Source organism: Lithobates pipiens, unplaced genomic scaffold, assembly GCF_037356315.1.
Source record: "Lithobates pipiens isolate NorthernLeopardFrog02 unplaced genomic scaffold, aLitPip1_a1.2 Scaffold_18, whole genome shotgun sequence".
Classification (NCBI taxonomy): domain Eukaryota; kingdom Metazoa; phylum Chordata; class Amphibia; order Anura; family Ranidae; genus Lithobates; species Lithobates pipiens.
In genome coordinates, this window is record NW_027507758.1 from 222,584,257 (window position 1) to 222,607,154 (window position 22,898).

The following is a 22,898-nucleotide window of genomic DNA, read 5'->3' on the forward strand; positions in this document are numbered from 1 at the left end:
GATTTTTTGTATTCACCGTAAAATCCTTTTCTCTGTAATTCACCTACCGACACAGCACCCACCCCTCCGTTTTTTTCTTTACATTATACTGCTTGTTGACGTACTGCATGGCAGGCTGGAGGGATGTTACCTAAGGGATCGCCCCCTGGGTGGAACTGGAAAGTTCCGTGCGATACATAACAAATAATGCCTAGTATTCTCCTAAAGGTGGGCGTAACAATCCAATGGGTAAGAGAGGAGCTGTGTCGGTCGGTGAATTACAGAGAAAAGGATTTTACGGTGACTACAAAAAAAAATTCTGGAGCTGTGATTTTAATAATGCTTAAAGTGAAACAATAAAAGTGTAATATTCCTTTAAATTTTGAGAGCAAAATTACATTTCTAAAGGAAAAAAAAGTACTCGCGGCTATAATGAATTGTCAGTCCCGGCAATACACATAAAAGTTCATTGATAAAAACGGCATGGGATTCCCCCAGAGGGGAACTCGGAATCGAAATTAAAAAATGCATGGGGGTCCCCCCAAATTCCATACCAGGCCCTTCAGATCTGGTATTGCTATTAAGGGGAACCTCGCGCCAAAGTGTTAAACAAAAATGGCGTGGGGTCCCCCCCAAAAATCCATACCAGACCCTTCTCCGAGCATGGGTTCGGCCCATCCCTACCAGTCATAAATGTGGTGGCTGCATCAGTTTATAGCAGATTTATAACCACTAACAAATTGAAACCAAACTCCAGATCACACTTTATAATCAATTACAGAAAACTGTTTTTTTTTCCTTTTGGGATAAAGGTTTTGCATTAATAAATAAAAGCCGATCATTTTGATCACCCCTGCCAGTCTTAGAGACTGTAAAGTCTTTTTTTTTTTTTTTTTTTTTTAAATAAAAAGCATACCTCCACGGTGCAGCTCATTTTGCACAGAGTGGCCCCCGAACCTGCTCTTCTGGGGTCCCCCGGTGGCTCTTGAGGCTCCTCCTCACATCTGATAAACCCTAGGAGAAGCGCTTCACCGAGGGGGTTACCTTGCAGGCACAATCCAGAGGCCAGCATTTGCTTCTATAGACACTGAATGCTGGACTTGGCTCTGCCCCCTGCGTAATTTGATTTTATTGACAGCAGCAAGAGCTGCAGGCTGCGCTGCTATCAATCTATCCCATCAAGAGTCAGGAGCCCGGGGAGAGACAGACGCGAAAGCGCGTCCCCGGCGACTGAATGAAGCGGTTCAGGTAAGTAAAATGGGGAGGCTAAGGGGCCGGTGGCTGCCAGGTGTTTTTTCACCTTAATGCATAGAATGCATTAAGGTGAAAAAACACAAACCGCTCGTCTCCCCCTCCTCTCTTTGGCGCCGCCATTTTCATTGTGGACACCTGGCTGCGCATTTGTGCGAGTCTGGCTGGACAGTTATCTGGGACGTGTCCCAGATGATTGCCGAGAGGGAGAGGGTAGAGATGAACTTGCTTCCGGCGCCACAGTGCCCCGGGAGGAAGTGGGAGCTGAAACCCCCAAAAAAAGACATGCAAAATGTGGCATGTCGAGGGGGTCACCTTCCCTTAAAGTGGAAGTTCCATTTTTGCGTGGAACTCTGCTTTAATACGTGTTGATAGTAAGAAGGTTAGCGATTCATTTTCTAGACATGAACTGTACTAAAAGTGGTTGTAAACCCCTTACATATGCCTAGTGAAATGACTGGCCTCAGGTGATACAAATCCTCCTACGTATATTGTACCTGTTAATCTACAATCTTCTCTACTGTTCAAAGTCCAGAATTTAAAAACCGCGTCTAACCTGTCAGAAAAAAAGGGGGTGGAAAGCTGAAATTACACTGTGCAGAGCTCAATAAGGAGAACTCTCTGTACTGATTGGAGGGATTGGACACCCCCCCCCCCCCCTCTTCAAACAGCTCAGGAGCAGAGCTGAGGCTGTCAATCAGTTGGAGATCCCTCCCTTGTCACCTGTTTTCTATTGGTGTCAGGAACATTTGTCAGAAGGGACTCTTGGTGCTCTTGATTAAGCAAAGTACACACTATAGAAAGAGATGCTTTAATCACGTTTTATTTTGTGAGGTTTACAACTGCTTTTTAAGCGCTTTTCAAAGACCAGTGTCTGCTGTTTTTTATATAGTATATGGAAGGACCACATGAATAATTCATGACATATTGCAATGCACAGCAACAATTTAATTTAAAATGTAAACCTTTTGACATTAAAAAGTGGCCCTTTCGGCTCCAGCCTCTTAATATTTGACTAACTAACAAAGAGAATCTGGGAGAATGACTTCATTTATTTGCTTATGAATGGTTTGTGTGTAGAGGTGGCCATTTTGATGGAGGCTTTTCTTCCTCACTTCTGAGCTGCCTACCAGATGACTGGTGAAGGAATCTTCAAGAAGCAGCAGGAGAGGCAAAGAAAACACAGCTCCCCACAGAGTGATTGAAATAGAAACAGGGAAATGCATTCGATGCAAGTCATGTTCATCTTTCCAACAAGCAAGCGAGTAATGACATCTTGAAATAGCACTGCAAAATCTTGTAAAACTACTAGACACAGGGGGCCTCTCATACAACAGATATACAACTATAAGATTGGAGATAACATTTTTTTTCAGCTGTTCAATGTATCTGAATAAATGCGTGCTCTTCACTGCCTGAATGCTGTTGATGATGCTGGGCTTTCGCTTTAAATGCTGTCTTGTGAGTTTTTTTTTTTTTTTTTTTTAATTGTCAATATCAATGAACCTTCACCACCACCTACAAATAATTATATTTTATTAAATTATTTTATCCTCTGCAGATTTTGTAAGTTTGCCCACTTACAAAGAAATGAAGGGTCTATATTTGTTATCATAGGTGTATTTTAAATTATAGAGACAGAATATCAACCAAAAAATCCAGAAAAAACACATGATTATAATACAGGTTTTATATAGCACCAACTGTTTGCGCAGTGCTTTACAACACAAGGGCAGACATTAGTTACGTTACAATTCGGTGCAAGAGATATCAGAGGGCCCTGCTAGTTAGAGCCTACAATCTAAAAAGGAAGGGTCGGTTGATAAAAAAGGTAATAGCTGTGGGGGATGAGCTGATCAAGGAAGTAAAACAGTGTTGGTTAGAAGCAGGATAGGCTTCTTTAAAGAGAAGGGTTTTCAGGGATCCTCTAAAGATGGATAGATTAGGGGACAGTCACAGTTTGGGGTAGGGAGTTCCAAAGGATGGGAGAGGCTCTGGAGAAATTCTGGAGGCGAGCATGGGAGTAGGTGATGGGAGCTAGAGAGCAGGAAGTCTCTGGCATGATTCAAATGTTATAAATTGGGTTGCAGTTCAGTGAGTAAAAGACGTTATCAATCAACAATAATTCTGGCTCCCGTACATTGGATTAGTCCTATCTGCTGGAACGATTATTCACAAATGGAATACAAAATAACCATCATTCGCCCTCGGTCTGGAGCTCCATGCAAGGTTTTGCCTCATGGGATAAGGATCATCATGAGAAAAGTGAGGGTGCAGCCTAGAACTACATGGGAGAAGCTTGTGAATGATCTCGGGGTCGTTGGGACCACAGTCAGCAAACAAACAATTGGTAACACAGTATGCCGCCATGGATTGAAATCCTGCAGCGCCCGCAAGGTACATGTACAGGCCCGTCTGAAGTTTGCCAGTGAACAGCATTAACGTGTTTGGAGGAAGAAAAATGCTGACTATGACCCTAAAAACACCATCCCTATAGCTAAAGGTAAAGACCAACTTTGCTGCATTGAGGGGCCAATAGACGGGGCCATGTACTGTAAAATCTTGGATCAGAACCTTCTTCCCTCAGCCAGAATACTGATATGTGTCATTGATGTGTCTTCCAGCATGACAATGACCCGAAACAACTGGCAACAAAGGAGTGGGTCAAGAAGGAGCACATTTAAGGTCACGGAGTGGCCTAGCCAGTCTCCATACCTTTTAATCCTATAGAAAATGTATGGAGAGAGCTGACACTTTGGGTTGCCAAGAAACCTTAATGTGGTTGTAAAGGCAGAAGGTTTTGTATCTTAATGCATTCTAGTGCATTCTAATGCAGCAGCCCTCCTAATACTTACCTGAGCCCCATTTCTATTCAGCGACGTGCACGAGTGCCTTGGGACTCTCCTTTCTTATTGGCTAAGATGCATCAATCAGGAAGTTAGCCAATCGGGAGAGATTGGGGGCAGAGTTGAACTGCGGCTCTGTGTCTGAATGGACACACAGAGCTGCAGTTAGATGCGGGTGCCCCCATAGCAAGCTTCTTGCTGTGGGGGGCGCTCGGCAGCACGGAGAAGCCAGGAACACCGAAGAGGGACTTGAGAAGAGGAGGATTGGGGCTGCTCTATACAAAACCACTGCACAGAGCAGGTAAGTATAACATTTGTTATTTTTAAAGGAAAAAGAGAGACAGGGCGGCACAGTGGTGTAGTGATTAGCACTCTCGCCTAGCAGTAAGAAGGGTCGCTGGTTCAAATCCCAACCACGACACTACCTGTCTGGAGTTTGCATGTTCTCCCTGTGCCTGCGTGGGTTTCCTCTGGGTACTCCGGTTTCCTCCCACACTCCAAAGACATGCAGGTACGTTAATTGGCTTCTGTCCAAAATTGGTCCTAGTATATGAATGGGGACCTTGGATTGTGGGCTCCTTGAGGGTAGGAACTGATGTGAGTGTGCAATGTACAGGGATAGGGACTATTGTAGACAGGATGGATGGATGGACTGGTGTCTTTATTCAACCTTACTAACTATGAAACTGAGACTTTAGTATCACTTTAAGGATTGAAAGAAGATCTGTAAATACGACTGGACCAAAATCCCTCCTGAAATGTGTGTAAACCTGGTAACCAAGAAACGTCTTAACTCTGTGCTTGCCAAGAAGGGTTTCTCCACCTAGTACGAAGTCATTTTTTGCTTGGGGATCAAATGTTTATTTTACTCACTGAACTGCAACTCCATTTATAACATTTGGTTCGTGTTTTTTCTGGATGTTTTGTTTATATTCTGTCTCTATCTTTTAAAATATACCTATGATAAAAATGACTCCTCATTTCTTTGTAGGTGGGCAAACTTACAAAATCTGCAGGTGATCGAATAATAATTTTCCCCACTGTATATGCATGGCTTCACCTTCTGACTCTCCCTTCTGCACTGCTTTGCTCACTCTTATGCCCTCTGCCACACTGATATTTTAGCACTCGACTACCTCAATTTGAGGGGAAAAAAATCAGGATATTTCCATTAGACAGAGTTTAATATAACAACACAAACAAATTTGCAATGCACTTTTCACATTGTCACTAATATTGCAGGTTCAAACTTGGCTATTGAAAATCATAATACAGTTTTTAAACCTAAGTACTCATAAGGTGTGGCCTGTTGATGAAAGGAAACCAAAATAGTAAAACGTTTACAATTTTGTTTCTTCAATGTTTAATGTGTTGAAGAGGTCAGTTGATACAGAGGTTATGATACCCTTTTAGGGTTCTGATATTTATGTAAAGTATATATCCGTATGTTCCACATTACATGTATTTTAATCTCAGAGACACAAAGTCATAAGTATAACAGTGTAGTAAGTTGTCAGCTTCTGAAAAAATACAGCAATATTCATCTTTCTCATTTATTAAAGAGGAACTTCAGTCATTCCTTCAGAATTTTTGAAAAAATGCATGCAGCATGTAAAAACTTTAATGTGATTTATCTATTTATTTTCTAAATCTTCCATTTTTCATTGTAAAAAGCAGGCTGCAATTGCACTCACCCTATATGTAACTGAAGCCATTTTATCTGAGGGTAGCTGAAGCCAGTGCCCTCTTTTTCCCAGGGGATTCATGCTACTGCTCCACCCTCCGCAATGCGAGTCCATCCAAATAGAGTATATAGGGAGTGCACAGTACAGCATTAAACAGTGAGTCCGCAGATTACACATTGTCTCTGCCTGTTCTCTGCCCTCCTCCAGCTCTTCCCTGCCCTCCTTAGTCTGTGTCAAGTCTCTCCAACTCATGGTCCACTAACTTTTCCAGATTAGCCACAAGTGTACCTTCCCAGGGACATGACAGCCATAGCTGCTGTCCCCTCATTGAGTCCACACCCTCCTTAGAGTTTCCCTTTTAACATGTGTGACCACCTTCTCTACTTTATGCAGGGGGTTCTCTACAAATATATTAGATTTTATGGAAAAAATCTGAGCTGAGATTGCTGACGTGGAACTCAGAGGTCATACTTTTATTTCTACACCTTTCCCTCCAGAACCCTTTTATGACAATGCTGCAGCTATAGCTGCTCCTGAGCCATGTGCTGTCAGATGAGAGAATCTAAAAAAATCTATTTTGGATGAGTTTGTTTTGTGGAGCCACAATCGGCTGATATACAGTAACTCCCAGGCTTAAAGATACCATATTGGTTCTTTTTAAACCTGGTTTGAGCCAGCCTGAAACTGGAATAGCCTGCAGCTGATATTTGTGTTGTTAATATTGAGGACATGCCATTGTTCAAGAATCCTGTTGATATACAACTTGAGGCCCTTTTTATATCTTTGTTTTCACTGTGCACAGTCACCAGGGCACAGCCAGGCAATGTCCATTTTTCAAACCTTAGGGAATTGATTAGCATATATCTAATTATCCAGCTGTCTAGTTACGGTGCTTGGAGCGTTTGCCTACAGCTCTACACTATTATGTAGATGAGTTAATTAATATTACCTGTTTTATTTCCTGAACTAGTCTCTTGTCTCTTAATATGTGGAAAAACCCCTTTCACTGAACTGTTGTGTGAAAAAACTATGTAAAATGTGTTTGCTGTTCCTAAAGGGGCATCACTGATAAGTGTGTGTTTTCCCCAGCAGAAGAAGCCTAGGCCTCGATCTAGAAAAATGCCTCCCACCTCTGAAGCCAATAAAAATTGCGTCAATTCTCCTAAGCTTCACGTTCCAAAGCCAAACAAAAGCTAGGGGCCAAGTTTAATTGCAAATTTTGAGCCTCCAAATTCCCCAGACTTGCTGACCTATCCTCTTCCTAATGAAGGGATGCCCCCACTTTCATATGTTGGGGGACATCTGTTGGCATTTGCAGACCCCTGGTCGGAAAGCATCTAAGATGCATGGGTAAAAGATGTGGTGTCCAGGAGCTATATGCTTGATTTTGACACTGACTCCTCCCTGATTCATGTCTTCCATCTTGCCTGTGTCTTTGCATTGGCTAGTAGTACTCCAGGCTGCTCTGATATGTTTTGAACCAAGTAGTGCCATTCTTACAGCAGTGGAAAGGTTTTAGTGTTTTCACTCAAACCCTTTCACCCAAGCCAAACCAATCCACCCAGTCCCATCTTTGATCTGAATGCTAATACATTTCTTTAATCAAATCCAAAATGTATGTATTGAATATACCAGGTCTTTCCTAATTTTCCTTCCAGTTTCCATGGACATGAGGTATGTATACTTGTGTGTCCCTATGTTTTCAGCACAGCAATGTTTTTCTGTGGGTACTCAGCATTACCAGTTTGTAGCCCTTCCATTTGTTCTGTCCTCCATACCCAGAGTATTTACTAAGGTAGTCGCACTTGGACAAGCCTTGCTACTTGGCTATGCCCATTATGGGCATTTCTTATTGAGGTAACAGTCAGCAAAGACTGACAATATGATGCAGACAACTCAGACCTTAAGGTTTGGTTTGATCCTGAACCTTCAAAAATCTTTAGCCAACACATCACTTGGGGTACCTAGGTCTCATCCTGGATACAGCTCAAGCCAGAGTTTTTTTTTTTCTCCATTAAAAAGTTATGACTCTCTACTCCCAGAGTCAGACTCTGCAGTCCAGGAGTTATCAAACTCAATAATTCTGCATGAGCTTTCTGGGCTTGATAATGCAATCCTTGCAACACAAAGTAAAAATTACGCATTTTAGAACTACATGAATTTGCCGCACAAGAATTTGGGGCAATATGGTGCAATATTTTAACAAGAGATTGACGCCAGAAAAGTGGTGCAGCAGCTTTATTGAATTCCCCCACAATCCTCAAAATTATGCATTTCAACTACAGTATGGGCTTAGTCATAGGATTGATAATGAAGCCCATGCTGTGGGCAAAAGTCAGCCTCTCGAGTCACATCTATGTCTACTGGATTTTCTCTGGTGTCAACAAAGCTGTTTGTGATTCAAGCTAAAAAGTACAGCAAAAAAGATTGTTTTATAATTTGGTTGTTTGATCATGGAAAAAATAAATAAAATTCTGGTTGGCGGATTAGTGTGGTTAAAAGCTATGAAATTGCTGAGAACTAGATGCATGAAGCATATGTTGAGATTCTGACACCAATGTGTCTAGCTAATCTCAATCACAATGTATTTTTCTTAATTTTTTTAATTGTTTTTTTTATGTTGTTTTTAGGAGCAAGAAAAATATGAAAATGAAGAGAAAGCAAACAGATCAGCTTGGAAAAAAACTATTTTGAATAATCAGCAAAAGTAAGATTAAAGTATATCATACAAAGTTTTGTATGATACCACCAATGCAATATGTATGTACATGCATATCCTATTGGAGTCTCATGTATCAGCAAATCCGTGATCTCTTTAGGCTTAGGCTTAGACCATCACCCAATACTGGCAAATGCTCTGTCACACAGGTAGAGGTACCCTGCAACCTGCCTAACAAGGAGTTGAAGTGCTGCTGCCAAAATGCCTCACATCCTACCCTACTAAATATGGGGTAGGCAAGTACACATCCAACACAATAACCTGTCTCCTAATTCAGTTGTGCCCCCCTGCCTTCCAGACTGACAGTTATGACCTTTTAAATTGTTCGGAATGGGGGGACTTGCATAATTAAGAGTGAGAAATGGGACTTTTCTGGTGCTTGTTATTGGGTTCTTGCATTAAGGAAACCGTCTCCGAAGTGCTTTAGGGACATTGTGATTTGAAATAAAAAGTGATAGTGATCATGTTTTGCATTCAAGAATCGATCAGACTTGAGGATAATAGAAATACAGCAAGTATCTTAAATTTCATTACTGTAACTGGAGAATTTTTTTGGGATATCCTAGCATTTTTGTTTCCAGCTATATAATGGTAACCAAGAGTCATTCGTAAAGTTTAATAAAAGCAAAAGTACTATTTTATTAGAATATACATAACATATAGCAGAATAACATGCAGCTGTATGTCAAAAAAAAAAAAAAAAGTGGTGTTATTAGGGTCAGATTATTTGATTTTGGCACAGAGATTGGGGCACAGGGTTTTCCAGCACTGCTTTGGTGCCCTGTAAATAGGCACAAAAGCTTCTGATGTTTTGTGATAATATTACTGCTGGTAATGCTGTGGTAATAGTCATCTGTGCGATAATATAGTGTTTTTGTTTTACTCTGGTAGCAACTGTGGCTGAAGGATTGTGTATAGAAGATTGTATGATTTTTTTTTTTTATTATAATTATTGGTTGAACTAGATGGACTTGTCTTTTTTTTCTGTTTTAATAGTTTTTATTCCGTTTTAAAAGTGGTTATTATGCAAAAGTTCTGCCCACACAGGGGCTAGGGGCTAGCATTGAAGTTGGAACTGGTATTAGCTCATAAGAAGGGCAAAAATTAAGCGACATAAACAAAAAATTAGAGCTAACACAACAGTAGTAAATTGAAGTGTGAATGATACCGCCAGGATACAGGGGTCCCAGAGAAGTTCCCCATAACTAGGCCCATCAAAACCCAGAAGGTGGTGCAATGTACAGCCAAAACTGAACCAACAAAGATAGAGGGGCATAAAACAGAAGAAAGTTAGGCAGAAAGGTGAAGCTAAAGAGAGGGAGGTCGCTCACCTACCGAGTAGGGAGACTTGTGCCTTTTTTTCAACAGTAACTATGTGTGATCATGGTAAGTTTACTGTTGGTGTTCCGGATAAGAGTCCTGTTAAGGCCTACATTTTTTTTGTTTTTTTTTATGAGTTTTGGGTAATTATTTTAAATTGTGATCATTTAGTTATTTTGGTCTTGCTCCTCTTCTGTGTACCATCCAATGAACATATGAATTTGCATCAGACAAAAAAGTTTTGGCGAGTAGTAAGAGAGCCTTTTTTTACAATGAGTACCTACATAAAAATGTATTCAATGAGTAGAAAGAATCTCCACATATTGTGAATTGTAACTACTTTCAGGTTAAATATGAATATTTTTTTGTGAATATTGTGTTGACATTACCTTCAGATAATCATTTCTAGTTTTAGATTGTAAATTTGTAGATTGTTTTAGATTGTAAATTTATATGTATATGTATATTGCATTTTTGATTTTTGTTTTTTTAGACACAAGGTATTTTGATTTTGTTTTGACAATCACTTTGAAGACCTCCATTATATTTGTGTTTTGACAGGCTTTTTCAGCGCTTAGAAACAAAACTGAAGGACATTTCCAAAATTGCTGGTGATGTAACTCAAAGCGTGTCTTTGTCACAAGGAATGGAACGAAAGAATGTTATACAGCATATTCGCAATATGTACAAAATGGATTTAAGTGCAAGCCGACATTGGCAGGAACTTGTTCAGCAGCTAACTCATGACAGGTTAGTTTAATCATTTGCAATGCAGGTGCTTTTTTCTAATTTTAGAAGTCGTAAAAATTGACTCTTGCATATATTTATTAGAAATAGAGGAACAAGTAAATAAAACTGTTCCTGCAACAAAGAAGGTAATTACTTATGTTTCCCTGCCTACAATATTGAATGCCACTGTGATGAAAAGAAATCGGCCTTCAAAGTCTCGTCACAAGCCAGCACTTTCAGGAAGTGTTATGTTGGCGATGAACCATTGGAGTTGTCCCCCCAAAGTTCCCTGCATGCTTAAATATTCTGCAGCCCTGACTCCACTATCACTGCGGTGTGATTTCTTCCTGCAGATGCGCTGTCTAATGTTTTTAGGCCACATATGAGCAAATTGCAGTAACTGTTACCCAGTGAAAATTATCTTACTTTGGACTCTACAATCTCAAATACAGTAATGTGTATTATGCTGTTGAGAACATTTAAAGCTGAGCTCCAGGCTCAACTACTTTATATATATATCCCTCAGCTTCAAAGGATATAAACCCACTTTGTGTGCGTTAAATGCCTTTGCAAACCTAGTTATTACTTTCTACTTGTAGCTGGGACATCATCACTATACTGCACATAGCCTGTGCTGAAACCATAGCTATGGGAGGGATCCAGTAGGTCTACTCACTACAGGCTTCGTGAAAAAGCTGGAAAAAGAAGGTGGAAACAAGACGAGTCACCCTGCATGAGGAGAGAATGCCTAGCAGTGAATGGTCTTTATTACAGGAATTTCCTGCACAAAGGCAGAATTTCATGCTGGATTACTGCAGAGATCTAAAAAAATACGCAGAGCATACCAAAATTCAAGTAAAAATACACGTGACTTTTACCTTTCCCAGGGGTTTAGATTAAAAAAATGTAAAGCGTTCAAAACTCTCGCCTAAACTTTTCATTAGATTTATTCTTGAAGGTAAATGGTTAAAGTAGTAATAAACCTAAAAGCAATTATTTATTGTATTGAAGCTTATCAATCCTTAGATATGGCATCTTTCAATTTCTTTTTTAGGCTTTCTTTTATTTTTACCTGGTGATTTAGCCAGTAAGTCTTTTCTACTGAACTATCTATTCTGCAGATGCATGCAGCAGTTAGAGAGTTGAGACAGACTATTTACCACTGACAGGGGCGCTTCCAATGATCAGCTTTTATTTATGAAACACACAGAGAAGGAGAGCGCACAGCTACTCGAGTATAATACAGTTTTTAGAAAATGTTGCACTCACAAGAGTAGGAAGATTCTCGCATTTACACCAACATATATGCCTCTTCTCCCGCCCTTTGTAGCTTGATGGAATCCAGAACCCAATGGGTGATTAAGTTGTTTCTCCAAAAGGAGTCCATGCCTCCGAAACATGTAGTTGTGGCAACCGTCCGCCCGCCATAGGAGACGATTCACCTGTACCAACTCCCTTTCTCAGCTGCAAGTGACGCAACTCTGGCTGGTCCGTGCGCATGTGCGGCTTTCTGTACCGGATAGCACGAAACTGTAGTGAGATTCAGAGGCTTGGAGAAACAACAATCACTCAATGGTATTGTCTCGTGCTCTTATTCAGAGGTTAGGCACCCTAATACAGAAGGCGTGTTACTGGCCAGATCACCAGGTGGAAACGGAGGGAGGGAAAACGCATAAAAAATGTGACCACATTTAATGATTTGGTATGCTGCAATATATCACATTTTTGGTTTGTGTGTGCAATGCTACAATCTGTTATATTATAATGCCCATTTATGGGAAATTACATTTCACTGAATGGGGTGTAGTCTTTTTGGGAACTGAGATACTAGTTCCCTATCAGGTTTGCTTTACTTGTAATTGATAGCACATGGTAGTGAGCAGATTTTAAAGCCGGTGTTGAAATGAATATGCTCACTGACCTGCACTGTCAATCAAAATTGTGCCTTTTTGGTAAAATTGTGTAAATTGAAGGTATGCCAAACTGTAAAATAAGCTACTTTAAAAAAATCTGGAGTTTATAATTTTTTACTTGGTTAACCCCCCCAAAACGTATATAGTTTATGAAAGCACAGGACCGATAGAATGAAAGATGGTAATACTGATTTTGTAGGTCCTGCGCTGGTTTGTGAATATACTGTATTAAAATATGTTTGAATAAATATGTACTAAAATCATTATTACCACTCTGACACAGCATCATTTAGAAAATGCCTTCTAAATTACCAATAAATATAAAAGCTAAAAATGGTATTGTGTTAATAAATAAAAAATATTTGCAAACAATTGTGCAATTGTGAAAATTTAAAGTACGCGAGGTACAGTGGAGACAGCGAACTGTGCAGGGGACACAGAACGGCTTGCTGGTCCCCGCTTGTTATTCCTCCCCTCTGGGTACTGGCTGCTTTCTCCAGCACAGCCTGCTGTCTCCCCTGCTGCCGGTAAGCAAAAAAACAGGTTAGGAAAGATAGGGGGATGGGGGGGTGGGTTAGAGGGCACAGGGATAATCTGGGTGTGCAGGAACGAAGCCTGTCACTTTAACAGTTTTCCAAAACTGTCACATTCAAGGCATGTCATGAATGATAAGTGTCAGAGATGATTGTCAGAGGTGCTTGTGTTTTTAGCCAAACTGTCAAGCTATCAAATAGCTGGTATCATAACTGATTAACTACAGATCAAGTGGAGGCTAAGATGGCAATTGTGAAACGTAGAAGGGTTTAGTTCCACATTAATGTATAATAATGGTAGACAATGAGAGAGAAAAAAAAATACACACTAAAGCCTCGTACATACGATCGGATTTTACGCTGGGAATTGTGTGATGACAGACTGTTGGCGGAAAATCTGACAGTTTGTACGCTCCATCGGACAATTGTTATCTAGTTTTCCATGGAAAATGTTGAATGGCAGGCTTATAAATGTTCCGTAAACAAATTTCTGTTGTCAGATTTTCCTATTGTGTACACTAGTCAGTGAGACAAAAGTCCAACGTACAAACAAGTATGCTAGGAATCAATGCTCACCAAACAAAACATTAGCAGAAGGTGCCTCAAAGGGTGGTGCTAAAGAGCTGAAAAGCCACGTAGTACGTCTCTACATTCGTATATGTTGGCCGACAATTTGTGCTGTTTGTAGGCAAGACACGTTCGTGGCCAACGCCCTTTGGACAAAAGTCTGACGTTTCGTCTGCGGAAAATCCAATTATGTGTACGGGGCTTAACACACAAACTAACACACTAGGGAGAGATATACAATTCATATCTTTTAGTTGAAATCTTTCTCCACCCCCTACCCCACACCCCTGATGCCAGCTCAGCAGCAGTAATAAAACTAAGGGCCTGTCACGGTTTCTAAACCATGTCTAACCTTTCCAACCAGGTGCTCCACAAGCTCATGTGCATTAACATGCACATACCTGTGTACAGTTATGGCCCTATGCAGTGGGCAGCAAGCTGTATTATGCACATACGCAGATCTCTGGACATGGTTGTACACGCAACCTTTCTGGCAAATACAGACATTACTGTCTGGTAAATTTGCAGCACAAAGGATTAATACAGGAGATTTAATAAAGTGAGCTAGGCTTTGACCATTTAAGTATTAAACATTTTTAACAAACAGTAAATGAGCTTTAAAGGCCAAGTTCACCTTTTGGAACATGTTAGGTTTTCCACCCATATTTAGGGTGGAACATGTAACTTGTTCCAGCTGCTGACGCCAGTTTACCCTCACCCCTCCTCAGTGTGACAGCTGGTTAGAGATCTTCTCCCCACAGCTGCTATCACAATTTAAAAACTGTATGGATGTATGGGGCTCCGCCCACAGTCACCTCATTCATTTAGTTTCCTGTGAACTAATGAACCATCACTACCGTCAGCCACCACGACTACCAGCTTGTAGTTCTGAATGAACTGTGAGGGTGCTGATTAAACATGGCTGACAAGGATGGATCTAATGAAAGACTGGAGCAGCTAAAATGATATAGGGATTATACCTACATTCTCAGCTAAACAAATCCACACCGCTCCAGGCATGCAATCCCAAAACAACCTACCAAACTCTAAGGCATACAGGTGCTGGCTCTGCAAGACGTGATGAACAATCAAGAAAATGCTGATCGGCCACTCTCTGATGCAACACCTTTATTGTGCAGAATCAATAAAATCCAAACTGTCAATCCATATGTCACAGAGGTACAGGAACCAAACAGCTGACATGTTTCAAACTATTAGAAGGTGCTTAATCATAGATGAATAACACAATCTGTTCGTTCAATATATAGTGATATAGGACCAACCAAAATTAGACTCTATTTGGGTCCCTCGAATAAGCAATCAGGTGTGAGTGAAGACACGTGGGAAAAAACATTGAGGAAGTAGTACACCAGATCTGAATGACCACTAATTCCTCATAGATATCGAGAGACTTCCCAAATCAATCAAATACAATACAATAAAACATAAACGTTATGTACATAATAAAAACACATACACTGAAACATATTATTTGATTTGTGCTTTCTATAACCACTGACCACCAGAGGACAATTATAATTATTAAACTGATACAGTAAATCAAATTGTCCAACACTCTCCGAAATGTCAGTGGTATATCGAGGACCCTTCATAGCATTTCAATTTTGTTTATAGCAGTTTAGCATCTGTTCCTCTTTGATTGTAGATAAATAGAATCACTTTATTTTTTCTGTTCTTAGTGAGCTTCGGCTTAATGGCACTTCATTTCTTCCTCTTGTGCTATGTAGGGTTCTCTCTATAACTCATTCCGGAGAGTGTTGTACGATTTCATTTACTGTATCAACCACTGGGGCATTTTGTATGTTAATGCAGGGAATGCATTAGGGTAAAACATGTCCTGCCTTTAGAACTACCGTCATTTAAAAATTTATTTTTTATTGAAGGGCAAGTGCATTCTCATATAAAGTGCACTTCCCCTCACCTAACCAATTCCAACTTCCCTCTCCACAAATGTTAGTGGCCTCCTGGTAGTGGTTCTAGCCTTTATGCTGGAACACTGCATAGCTGTAAATGTGCCCTATATTACCAAAAGTATTGGGGCACCTGTCTTTACACGTACATGAACTTAAATGGCATCCCAGTCTTAGTCCGTAGGGTTCAATATTAAGTTGGCCCACCTGTTGCAGCTATAAGAGCTTCAACTCCTCTGGGAAGGCTGTCCACAAGGTTTAAGAGTGTCTATGGGAATGTTTGACCATTCTATCAGAAGCGCATTTGTGAGGTTGGGCGCTGATGTGGATGAGAAGCCCTGTCTCGCAGTCTATGCTCTGATTCATCCCAAAGGTGTTCTATCGGGTTGAGGTCAGGATTCTGTGCAAGCTAGCCAAGTTTCTCCACCTCATGTTCGCTCATTCATGTCTTTGTGGACCTTGCTTTGTGCACTGGTCCAAATCATTTGCTGGAAAGGGGATTATGGTTTGGGGTTGTTTTTCAGGGGTGTGGCTTGGGCCCTTCGTTCCAGTGGCATGGAATTGTTAAGGCGTCAGCATACCATGACATTTTAGACAATTCCATGCTCCCAACTTTGTGGGAACAGTTTGGAGATGGCCCCTTCCTGTTACATAGTAGGTTAGGCGAAAAAGAAAAAAGTCCATCAAGTCCAACCTCTGTGTGTGATTATATTTCAGTATTACATTGCATATCCCTGTATGTTGTGGTCATTCAGGTGCTTATCTTATCTTTCTTTAAACTATCAATGCCCCCCACTGAGATCACCGCCTGTGCAAGGGAATTCCACATCCTTGCCACACTTACAGTGAAGAACCCTCTAAGTACTTTAAGGTAATCCTTTTTTCTTTTAATTTAATGAGCAGCCACAAGTCTTGTTAAACTCCCTTCTGTGCAAATGTTTTATCCCTTTTGTGGGGTCACCAGTATGATATTTGTATATTGAAATCATATGCCCTCTCAAGCATCTCTTCTCCAGAGAGAATCCCAACCTTTCCTTATAATTATTGGGTTGCTGGTTCGAATCATCAATCCAATCATGACAATACCTGCCTGGAGTTTGCATGTTCTCCCTGTGCTTGTGTGGGTTTCCTCCAGGTACTCCAGTTTCCTCTCACACTCCAAGACACTCCAATTGGCCCTAGTATATGAATGGGGACCTTGGATTGTAGGCTCCTTGAGGATAGGGACTGATGTGAGTGTGCAATGTACAGGGATAGGGACAATTGTAGACACTCAGGTTGAACTGGATGGACTGGTGTCTTTATTCAACCTTACTATGTAGCTACTATCCTCCTGACCCTTTATTATCTTTGTTGCCCCCCTTTGTACTCACTCCATTTCCAGTACATCCTTCCTGACGACTGGTGCCCAGAACTGGACAGCATACTCTAGGTGCGGCCGGACCAGAGTCTTGTAGAGCGGGAGAATTATCGTTTCAGCTCTGGAGTTAATCCTCTTTTTAATGCATGCCAATATTCTGTTTGCTTTGTTAGCAGCAGCTTGGCATTGCATGCCATTGCTGAGCCTATCCTCTACTAGGACCCCCTGGTCCTTTTCCATCCTAGATTCCCCCAGAGGTCCCCCCCAGTGTATAGACTGCATTCATATTTTTGCCACCCAAATGCATTATTTTACATTTTTCTACATTGAACCTCATTTGCCATGTAGTTGCCCACCCCATTAATTCAGATCTTTTTGCAAGGTTTCCACATCCTGTGGAGAAGTTATTGCCCTGCTTTGCTTGGTATCATCCGCAAATACTGAACTGTTTACCCCTTCCTATGAACAAATTAAGCAGGACTGGTCCCAGCACAGAACTCTGGGGGACCCCACTACCCACCCCTGACCATTCAGAGTACTCCCCATTTATCACCACTCTCTGAACTTGCCTTAGTAGCCAGTTTTCAATCCAGGTACTCACCCTATCGTCCATGCAAATGGAATTTATTTTGTACAGTAAACGTTTATGGGGAACTGTGTCAAATGCTTTTGTAAAATCCAGATACATCACGTCTACGGGCCTTCCTTTATCTAGATGGCAGCTCCCCTCCTCATAGAAGGATAATAGATTGGTTTGGCAAGAACGATTCTTCATAAATCAAGGCTGATTACTGCTAATGATACCGTTCTCATTACTAAAATATTGTACATAGTTCCTTATCATACCCTCCAAGAGTTTATATATTGATGTTAGGCTAACTGGTCTGTAATTCCCAGGGATGTATTTTGGGCCCTTTTTAAATATTGGTGCTACATTGGCTTTTTTCCAATCAGTTGGTACCCTGACAGTTACTAGACTGTCAGTAAAAATTAGGAACAATGGTCTGGCAATTACTTGACCGAGTTCCCCAAGTACCCTCGGGTGCAAGCCATCTGGTCCCAGTGATTTATTAATGTTAAGTTTCCCAAGTCTAATTTTAATTCTGTCCTCTGTTAACCATGGAGGTACACTGCAGTTTTGGTTACTGAAGCCACCCCCCCCCCCCCCCCCCCCCCAGATTCCCTCTTCAAAACTGAGGAGAAGAATAAATTCAATACCTTGGCCATCACCCCATTCTTTGTATCCAGATGTCCTTCCTCATTCTCTATGGGGCCAATATGGTCTGTCCTCCCTCTTTTACTGTTTACATACTTAAAGAATTTCTTGATTTTTATTTTTTTTGCTCTCCTCCGCTCTGTGTCTTTAATGTTCTATGTAGACGTCCTTATTGCACCCTTACATTGCTTGTTGCATTCTTTATAAAGTCTGAATGTTGACGATGATGATCCCTCAACCTTGTTTTTTTTTTTTTTTTTTTTTTTTTTTTTAAGGCCTTCTCGTTTGTTTTTATATGCATTTTTACATTGAAGTTAAGCCATCCAGGACTTTTGTTCACTCTTATAAATGTATTACCCAATGGGATGCATTGGCTACTGCCCTTACTTAATATGCTCTTAAAGCAAACCCATCTTTCCTCTGTGTTCGTTGTTCCTTAGATTTTATCTCAGCTAAAGTTGGCTCTTTTGAAATTCAGTGTCTTTTGTATTCCCATTGTTTCCTATTTGTGTGATTTTATACTGAAGCCAATTGACCTGTGATCGCTGTTGCCTAAATTGCCCTGTATTTTCACATCTGTGATCAGGTCTGTATTGTTTGTAATCAGTAGATCCAGTAACGCTTTATAGTTGGTGCGTCTACCATCTGACCCATAAAATTGTCCTGCAAGACATTTAAGAACTTGTGAGCCTTAGATGAATGTGTGATTCCCTCCGCTCTGTCTGGATAATTAAAATCCCCCATTATAACACTTCCCATCCTTTCTGCTAATCCGAATTGTGACTGGAGATCTGCCTCCCCTTCCTCCCTCAGGTTAGGGGGCCTATAGCATACTCCCAGTATTCTTTTCCCCCTAGCTTCATCCCTTTGGAGCTCTATCTATAAGGTTCCACCTCCTCCCTAGCTCCCTTAGTGATGTCATCTCTCACATTCACTTGTACATTATTCTTGATATATAAGCATATATATATATATATATATATATATATATATATATATATATATATGTTCCAACAAGACTTCACACCTGTGCACAAAGCAAGGTCCATAAAGAAACGGATGAGCAAGTTTGGGGTGGAGGAGCTTGACTGGTCCTGACCTCAACCCAATAGAACACCTTTGGCATGAATTAGAGCGGAGACTACGAGCCAGGTCTTTTCGCCCACATCAATGCCCGACTTCACAAATGCGCTTCTGGAAAAATGGTCAAACATTCCCATTGACACACCCCTAAAACTTGTGGACTGCCTTCCTAGAAGAGTTGAAGCTGTTATAGCTACAAAAGGTGGGCCAACTCAGTATTGAACCCTACGGATTAAGATTGGGATGCCATTAAAGTTCATCTGTTTGTAAAGGCAGGTGTCCCAATACTCTTGATATCTTTAGAAACGTCTATATGCTCTTTGGTGAGATTTCCCAGATTGACTGTCTCTAGAAAAGTAATCCCGACTTCCGGTTCCGGCGCCGCATGGAGTAGCTGTGCCTCTCACAGCTCCCGCAAACCGCCCTCCACATCGGCCTGAAAATCGGCGTTTTCCGCCCCAAACAGCCCCACCAGCCTTCTCCACGTCCCCGGCCACGGGATGGACCGGTTCCTCGAAAAAACCGGGCCGCGATCGTACGTGGCCGCCGCCGCGCGGCCGGCCCAGCCGCAAATCGAGGCCCCGGCTTCGGCCTACACGGATCCGGCCTGTGCGGCCCAGCCTGAGGAGACGTCGCCTGCTATGGAGGTAGGGGAACGGCCTGCTCATCCATCCAGCATTAGTGACTCTATACCACCACAGATCCAGGCCCCCCCTCCTCCAGCTAGCCCTGAATCATCTCCCTTCATCCAGCAGCCACACTTACCTCCACTGCCACGAGACCATCACACAGAACTCCTGGCACAGGCTGTGGCTGCTCTCCTCTCCCCTATGATCGCTGCATCAGTGGAGAAAGCTGTCAGCTCAGGTATGCAGAAAGTCCAAGCCCAGCTGGGGGAACATGCATCCAGACTGAATGAAGCAGAGCATCGCATATCCACCATTGAGGACGAGCTTTACCAGACGCAATCCCTGGAACATGCACATGACAGAACGAACAAATTTATCCTGGAAAAACTCGATGACCTCGAGAACAGGTCCAGGAGGAACAACCTGCGTTTCGTAGGTTTCCCTGAATCGCTCCATCAATCTGCCCTAATGGAAGTATGCGCTCGTCGCATCCCTGAAGCTCTGGGTCTGGGAGGCCCGTGTATCGTGGAGCGCGCTCACCGCATGGGGGCTTTCAACTCGGAACGCAAGTTACCGCGCCCGATCATAGCTAAATATCTCAACTACTCAGACAAAGCCGCCATACTGCAACAATACCGGCAAGCAAGATCCCTACAGATAGAAGGAGTCCGCATCCTGATCTTCGCCGACTATTCAGTAGATGTTTCTAAACGACGCAAAGCTTTCCAGCATGTTTGTGCAGAACTTCACCAACGGCAATTCAAATTCACATTGGCATTCCCGGCTACCCTACGGATCAAAACACCCTCCGGTGAACAACTGTCCTTTCAAGACCCGGAGGAAGCATCTGCCTACTTGAAATCGTCGCGCTCAGGATCCCTCCTCAGCCCCACACCTAAGGCCCCACCACTCAACCGGGCCCTGGATCAGAGGAGCCCGCGCAAGGACTCTCCCAAGCGCTTCAGGGCCTCGGGTCCAACTCATCATGGCCTTACCACACGCTGAGGGGCACGCACTGGCCCCGCTGCTTCCACACGCAAGTGTTCCTTTCTTTATGGCTCTGTTTGGCCTTCCTCCGTACCTGGTCAAGGTGTTCTGAACTTTGGACTCTCCCTCCTGGACAGTCCACACCTCACAGGTAATATCTGTTACTACTTGTTCAGACCTGTTGTTCTGTCTGCATACATCCTGAACTGACTCTTTGCTGACGAACTTTTTTTGTTATGTTCTATTTTAGTTGTATTTGTACCCTTCCTCAGTGGTTCATGGCTATAGAGGTATTTTGCTTAACATGGCAACTTATGTACACTAATTTGTGACATCTATATTTTCACTTTTGTACACATTCGTACCCTTTTCCCCCTGGGTTCTTTGTGCAGACCTGCGTCCATGTGCTGCTCTCCCACATGCCCTGCCGCTGCCTTTTACTCCATCTCTAAGGGGCGGAAGCCTCTGACATGATGCAGGGCTGGTTATGGGAACTGGTCTTCGCAGTGATCCCCATGCGGAAAAAAGAGAAGTTAGTTAGCGATTATGTTCATTTCTGCTTATCTTATCTTTGGCTACTGCGACAGTTTTATCCTTCCCCCCCTTCTCCTTTTCCTCTACCCGATAGGTTTTCTATTAGTACACGCATACTCATCACCCCCCTTTTTAGGGCTTTGCTCCCATGCTCCAGTATAAATAACTACTGCTCACTACACTTAACCACACACATCCGAATGATTTCACTACTAGCACACCATATCCCCATCCTAATCCCATCATGCTGCGAATAATTTCGTGGAATGTGAAGGGCCTTCGTTCCCCTGCTAAGAGAATGAAGGTTCTTCGCCATCTCAAACGGCTCAAAGCAGATATAGCTTTGCTTCAGGAGACACATCTTTCCTCAACCGATTTTGTTCGGATGAAGAAACTCTGGGTGGGGGCGGTGGCGGGCTCAGAAGCTCTCGGCCGCAAAGCGGGAGTCCTTATCCTTATTCATAAAAATCTCCCTGGTACCATACTGTCAACGGATACGGATACTCAGGGCAGATTGCTCTCTATTCGTATCCGCATTGGGACAAAAGAAATAGTGATATCTAACATATACGCCCCAAACAGTCCTACGAAACAATTCTTCACCACACTGACCACCTGGCTCCTGCGCTACCCCTCCTTACCTCAAGTCGTGGGGGGAGACTTTAATTCCGTAATACACCCACTAGCTGATAAATCTTCGAAACGACGACTTGACTCGTCCTCGACACCGACCAACACTACATTGTTAGCGGACACAATGGAATCCCTTCGTCTCCTTGACCTATGGCGCATGCACCACCCGACCGATAGGGAATTCTCCTTCTACTCCCATCCACACAACTTATTCACTAGAATTGACTACATATTTAGCTCACATGACCTTCTCCCCTTCATCCCAGACGCGGAGATACATGATATTGCTATCTCTGACCATGCTCCTATATCTATATCCCTAGAGACTCCTGATATTCATCCGAATCCCAAAATTTGGCGATTCCCAGCCTTCCTCCAGCACAACGCGGCCTTCCACACCTACATCACCAAAGAATGGCGTTTATACACACAAACTAATGCGGACCATGCGGACAACCCTAATCTGCTATGGGACGCAGGGAAAGCTTTCCTCCGAGGACGCATTATCTCTTATGCATCCTCCTTCAAAAAAAAATGCACATCTTAACTACACTACGGCCAGTACCAGACTCCATCAGGCTCAACGTACACTCTATACCCATGACACACCTGCAAACCGGGAAGCTTGGCGAATAGCCAAACAATCCTTTGAAACTTGGGCCGACACACTAGAATCGATTAAGAGAGCTCACTTTGATGCCACTCTCCACAAATTCGGGAACAAAGCCGGTAAACTGCTAGCCAGACTATGTAAAGGAACCTACCGCCCAACTATCATACCTGCTATCCGGGAGCCCGACGGCTCTATAACAACGTCGCAACAGGGCATAAATTCTGCCATGCTGCGCTACTATACGGCCTTGTATGCGGCCGACCCTATCGACGAGCAAACGGCAAACGAATTTATAGGCAAAGTAACCCTGACTCAAATATCCCCCTCACAACTAGACTCCCTAAATGCCCCCATATCTCTCGCGGAAATA

The 22,898-nt window shown here is 42.4% G+C and overlaps 1 protein-coding gene across 2 annotated transcripts in view; it reads left to right on the forward strand.

Annotated features, from left to right (window-relative positions):
• LYST (lysosomal trafficking regulator) overlaps nucleotides 1-22,898 on the forward strand; it is a 568,355-nt gene that overhangs the window by 403,456 nt on the left and 142,001 nt on the right. For both annotated transcript variants that reach the window (XM_077486620.1, XM_077486621.1), the window contains exons 32-33: nucleotides 8,392-8,468; nucleotides 10,362-10,550. In XM_077486620.1, the coding sequence (XP_077342746.1) occupies nucleotides 8,392-8,468; nucleotides 10,362-10,550 (266 nt within the window). The remainder of the gene's footprint in view (nucleotides 1-8,391; nucleotides 8,469-10,361; nucleotides 10,551-22,898) is intronic.